Source organism: Bos javanicus, chromosome 19, assembly GCF_032452875.1.
Source record: "Bos javanicus breed banteng chromosome 19, ARS-OSU_banteng_1.0, whole genome shotgun sequence".
Taxonomy (NCBI): Eukaryota; Metazoa; Chordata; class Mammalia; order Artiodactyla; family Bovidae; genus Bos; species Bos javanicus.
This window is the reverse complement of record NC_083886.1, coordinates 43,111,545-43,116,960: the sequence shown is the minus strand read 5'-3', so window position 1 is coordinate 43,116,960 and position 5,416 is coordinate 43,111,545. Positions and strand designations below refer to the sequence as shown.

Here is a 5,416-nt window from a genome sequence, read left to right as displayed (position 1 = left end):
AAGGGAGGCAGAGGGCTACTTTGCAGCTTCCTTCCCTCTGCAGAGGCTCCCTGGCAGGCAGGTGCAGCTCAGTCCCCGTTCTAACATTGGGTGGGGCCGATGGGAGTGAGTTCCCTAAGTGGAGAGGTGAGACAGAATTCAGTTGTCAAAGGGTAGTCTCAAGGAGAACACTGTTCCCTCTGAATCATCCCTTTTGTTAAGGATTAAAAAAAAAAAAAAAAGGCCCCTTCCCCCAGAGGCACAACCCACCCTGGAGAACGGAGGTAACTGAGCTTGTGGGAAACATAGGTGCAGTTGGCACCAGTCAGAGGGTGGGGAAGGGAGGAGAGAAGATAGGGCCATCGTCCAACCCCTTGGAAGGTGTATAAAAGGCATCCACTCCAGAGGAGAACCACAGTCCTCGGCCAGACCAAGCCAAGCTCCTGCCTCACCTGCTCTCTGCCCATCTCACTCTCACCATGAGCTGCCGCCTGCAGAGTTCCTCCGCCAGCTATGGAGGTGGCTTCGGGGGTGGCTCTTGCCAGCTCGGAGGAGGTCGCAGTATCTCTACCTGCTCAACCCGGTTTGTCTCTGGGGGATCTGCTGGGGGCTTTGGGGGTGGTGTGAGCTGCGGCTTCGGTGGAGGGGCCGGTAGTGGCTATGGGGGTGGCTTCGGAGGCAACTTCGGAGGTGGCTTCGGAGGTGGCTTTGGTGGGGGTTTTGGTGGAGGCTTCGGTGACTTCGGCGGTGGAGATGGCGGCCTCCTCTCCGGCAATGAGAAGATCACCATGCAGAATCTCAACGACCGCCTGGCCTCCTACCTGGAGAAGGTTCGTGCCCTGGAGGAGGCCAATGCCGACCTGGAGGTGAAGATCCGTGACTGGCACCTGAAGCAGACCCCAACCAGCCCAGAGCGTGACTACAGTCCCTACTTCAAGACCATTGATGAACTCCGGGACAAGGTGAGCCCTTGTAGGTTGAGCAGGGTTCTCCTGCGAGCAGGGCAGAGACTCGATGGCCAGGAAATGCAGGGTCCCCAGGGACCAGCAGATGCAGTGTAGATGGAGTTCTTACCCTTCCTTTGGGTGAAAATCTAGGCTTTTACTGCCTATCAAGCATCTCTACTCCAGATGGTCTTTCTCATGCTACGAGTTTTCTCTCATTATTCATTTTTATTGTTCTTACTCATGCCAACATTTTTTTTGTTTGTTTGTTTTTTACTGCTTTCCAAACAGTTATGTTGTTAGTGACTTGATCTCTATAATCCTAACCCACTGGGTTATTTGGAAACCGTGACAGCTTTAAAAGTCACTAAGAATGGATAAAATCAACAGAGAAAGGAATACATGTTCATTCATTGGTCTGGGAACACTGGTTTGTTTTGTAGGGCCCCCCTTTAAACTAGTGTTCTTAACTGGCCTCAACCAGGTGGGGGATATGCAGGCAGTGCTATGCTGAGATTCTCTCACTCTGTGAGGCCAGCTTGTTGGAACAGAAATCCACCTGCCTGGGCTGGGTCCCAGCTATGTGGGGTGGATTTTAAGTGCTTTGGAACACAAAAGTTGAGACAGGAAATTCAAATGGATGTGGATATTTATTGAAATTCCACTCTGCTCAGTGGGGAGGCCAGCTCCAGTGAAGTTATGAACTGTAGGGAGCGAGGCGGATTCTTTCCTGATCTTTAAAAATTAGTTAATTAATTAGGCTATGCAGGTCCCAGTTGCAGCACAGGGGATTTTAAAATTGTGACTTATGGGATCCAATTCCCTGACCAGGGATTGAACCCAACTCCACCTGGGAACTCGGAGTCCTAACCACTGGACCACCAGGGAAGTCCCCTCTCCTGATCTTAAGGGGAAGGAAGGGGCTCAAGACTGTGACTTTATCAGATTGCTAGTGTGAGGCTGTGGAGACATGACTAACCACAGACATCCTTGTTGGGGTCGCTCCCCTGCAATGCACATACAGATCACCATGACCAGACACAGAACGCCGGAGTGACAGAACAATCTAGGGGGACCTATCTCATCCCTCACTTTACAGAGAGGAACCGAGGCCCAAAGAGAAGTGCCTTGTCCCAGCTCGCAGGGACAGGGAGCAGGCAGAGCTGCACAGCCACCCGTCCAATCCATGTTTTCTCAGTCCTCCTCCCCGAGCTCGTGGACCCTCCAGTGGTCACTTTCTGTATTTTGCAGATCTTGGCAGCCACCATTGACAACAACCGGATCATCCTGGAGATTGACAATGCCCGGCTGGCTGCCGACGACTTCAGGCTCAAGTGAGTTTTATTTCCCTCCTTCCGCTTACTCAGCAGTTCTTGTTTTAGACAAATGTTCCTCTGATCAATGTAATCCTAGCATCCCAGGAGTGAAGGTCTTGGGGAAGGAGCAGAGTTCAGAGGAGGGTAGGGGTGTCTCCAATTTCACTTCTTTCCCTTTCTCTCTCTCTCTCTTTCTTTCTTTCTTTTTTTTTTTTAATTTGAGCAGAGAAAGGTTTATTGCAGAGCCAAGCAAGGGCAATGTGTGGCTTCTGCTCAAAACCTTCAATTCCTAATACCCTTTCTATGTTGTTTTTCATTAAAAAAAATATTAGGTATGAGAACGAGCTGACCCTGCGCCAGAGCGTGGAGGCCGACATCAACGGCCTGCGCAGGGTGCTGGATGAGCTGACCCTGACCAAGACAGACCTGGAGATGCAGATTGAGAGCTTGAATGAGGAGCTGGCCTACCTGAAGAAGAACCATGAGGAGGTGAGAGGGGGGAGCTGGGCCTGCTGTGGCTGAATTACCTCCAGTAAGAACGGGGAGCCCTCTGCTGAGGTCAGATTCAGCCCTCCACAGTGGAACCTTGAAGCACTTTCTGGAACATTCTGGTAGCATTCAGAGCCGAGGAAAGGCAGGCTGAGGAATTTCACGTGTCTTCCTTTCCCATCCCCACAGGAGATGAAGGAGTTCAGCAAACAGATGGTCGGCCAGGTCAACGTGGAGATGGATGCCACCCCGGGCATTGACCTGACCCGTGTGCTGGCAGAGATGAGGGAGCAGTACGAGGCCATGGCAGAGAAGAACCGCCGGGATGCTGAGGAATGGTTCCACAGCAAGGTACCTGGCTGTCTCACCCGGCCGAGCCAGAGGGTGCCTGGGCCATCCAGCTGGGCTCCTCCGTCACCTCTGTCCTGCTTGAATTCCAGAGTGCCGAGCTGAACAAGGAGGTGACTTCCAGCACGGCCTTGATCCAGACCAGCAAGACAGAGATCACCGAGCTCAGGCGCACACTCCAGAGCCTGGAGATTGAGCTGCAGTCTCAGCTGAGCATGGTACACCGGCTGCCCTCTGCCTTGTGGCTGCCCCCTCGAGGCCCCTCCCCCAGGCCTGGCATCCCTCAGACCTTCTCCTCTGCTGTCCCACCAGAAAGCCGGGCTGGAGAGCACGCTGGCGGAGACGGAGTGCCGCTACGCCCTGCAGCTGCAGCAGATCCAGGGTCTCATTAGCAGCATTGAGGCCCAGCTGAGCGAGCTCCGCAGTGAGATGGAGTGCCAGAACCAGGAGTACAAGATGCTGCTGGACATCAAGACGCGACTGGAGCAGGAGATCGCCACCTACCGCAGCCTGCTAGAGGGCCAGGACTCCAAGTAGGTCCCACAGGAAAGGGACTGGGGAACTCTGTGCTTTCAGAGCAGGCAGGGTCTTAGGGATCGTGTCTGGGAGGGGAGGGCATCTGTCTGCACTTTAACAGCTTGGACCAAAATCCAGGACCAGAGCTTTTTCCTTGTCTTCTGGCATCAGACTGTGGGGGCATTTCTTTTAACCTTCTCATCTGGGCCTCTGGATTAGACTTGGCAGGGTTAGGGACCATGAAGAAAATATGAGCTTGGATTCAGGACAGCCCAACAAAGCTATTAAACTAGAGATTGAACTGCCTTCAGACTGTTTGCAGGGGCCAGGCCATCCTTGTAGGCTCAAGGGAAGGGTAGAGGGTCCAGTGAAACAAAAGGAGGACAAAACTCCCAGCAAATGCTCAACAGCATCTTCTGAGGCTTCACAGACAGACAGACAGACAGGACAGGTCTGGGTTCACCTGATGTTGCTGCCCTGTGGGCTGGGGGCACAGCTGAGAAAAGAGCCCAACTCAGGGGCTCCAAGGGCTCCTGAGTGGCTCCAGCTGAGGACAGGTAAGCGGCTGCTCTTGGTTGCCTTCCGTTCATGGCTGCCTCTCTCCTCTCTCCCAGGTTGATCGGTTTCACCACAGGAGGTAAGAAAACAACCCAGTGGCAGAGGCCATCAGGCTCCTATTCATTGGCCTGGGGTGGGGGTGGGGGGGAGGCAGGAGGCAGGGCTGGGCTCCCCTGTGTAGGGAGCGGGATGGGGCTGGAGCAGCAGTGGTCACCTGCTCCTCCGTTTTCCTTGCTGCCCCGCAGATGCATGGGGCTCAGACAGTAACACAGAATGCCCATCACCTACCCCCCGACCTGACCTACTCGGGGTTTGGGGCCCTCCTGGGGGGGCCCAGGCTGGCCTGAGATGGGTCTCCTCCAGCCTGAAGGTCTTTTGCCTCCTTCCTTTTCCAGGAAACTCCGGCGGCAACTCCAGTCGCCGGGTTCCAGAAAGTAGGCCTTAAATCTGCCAGGCGGTCCCTCCCTCTGTCTTCAGCACCCAGAGGAGGAGAGAGCTGCCGGCTCCCTGCAGGAGCGAGGGAGGCACTGCAAGGGGCCTCGGCCACTCTGCGCCCGGCCACCCCTCTTCCGAGGGTGGCCGCTCCCTGCCCTGCCCTGCCCCCACCCCCCAGGTCTGCTTGCTCTTCTCCCTGACCTGGCTCCTTTCTGATTCCTCAGCTTCTCCACTGAAAAGAAAAGCTAATTCAATAAAATTTCCCAGCTTCTTGCAAACGTATTTTTGACTCTGGCCTGGTTTCTGGGGGTGGCGCCTGCCAAGGCCCTGGCTGGGGATGGTGGGGGTTGGGGGGGCAGGTGTGGTCCGGCCGAGTGGCCCACCCTGAGGAGGCTCGGCCCAGAGAGCTCTGAGCTGGGAAGGACACAAGGCACCCGGGCTGACAAACACAGGGACACAGGTGGCTCATGGATGATGGCACTCTGTAAATGTGGACTTGCAGGGGTACTCGGGCCAGTTTGGTACCCTAGAGGACATCCGGTAATAAGGAAGTGATGGGGTTCTAGTACGGTCAGGTGATGGCGTGATTCAGGAAAGAAGTATGCAGGGTTTGGGGCAGGGTGCAAGGGGCTAGGGCTGATGTAGGGAGAAGGAGGCTGAGGACAAGCACTCCAGCTCCAAACACTGCCTCCCTGCTTCCCACAGAGAGAGCTTCCTTTGAGATAATGGGTGCCCAGGCCTGCAGTCCCTCCACCCCTTGGCTCACCCCAAGTTCCTACCATTCCAAGTCACTAAGTGACCCGCTGCACAACTCAAGGAGGGACCTCAGAC

At 55.0% G+C, this 5,416-nt stretch overlaps 1 protein-coding gene across 1 annotated transcript; it reads left to right on the top strand.

Moving 5' to 3' along the window:
- Positions 1–385: 385 nt before the first annotated feature.
- On the top strand, positions 386–4,867 carry KRT13 (keratin 13). Its single transcript, XM_061391786.1, has 8 exons — positions 386–941; positions 2,175–2,257; positions 2,572–2,728; positions 2,918–3,079; positions 3,169–3,294; positions 3,389–3,609; positions 4,207–4,229; positions 4,546–4,867. Exons 1-8 carry the CDS (start codon positions 459–461, stop codon positions 4,593–4,595), a joined length of 1,305 nt encoding a protein of 434 aa, XP_061247770.1. The 5' UTR covers positions 386–458; the 3' UTR covers positions 4,596–4,867.
- Positions 4,868–5,416: the final 549 nt, after the last annotated feature.

What these genes read in the sequence shown, in the direction of transcription:
- KRT13 (XM_061391786.1), top strand. Translation starts at nt 459, where the DNA reads ATGAGCTGCCGCCTGCAGAGTTCCTCCGCCAGCTATGGAGGTGGCTTC. An exon ending in TTGATGAACTCCGGGACAAG is followed by an intron (nt 942 to 2,174) that starts GTGAGCCCTTGT and finishes TGTATTTTGCAG; the next exon opens with ATCTTGGCAGCCACCATTGA. An exon ending in GCCGACGACTTCAGGCTCAA is followed by an intron (nt 2,258 to 2,571) that starts GTGAGTTTTATT and finishes AAAAAATATTAG; the next exon opens with GTATGAGAACGAGCTGACCC.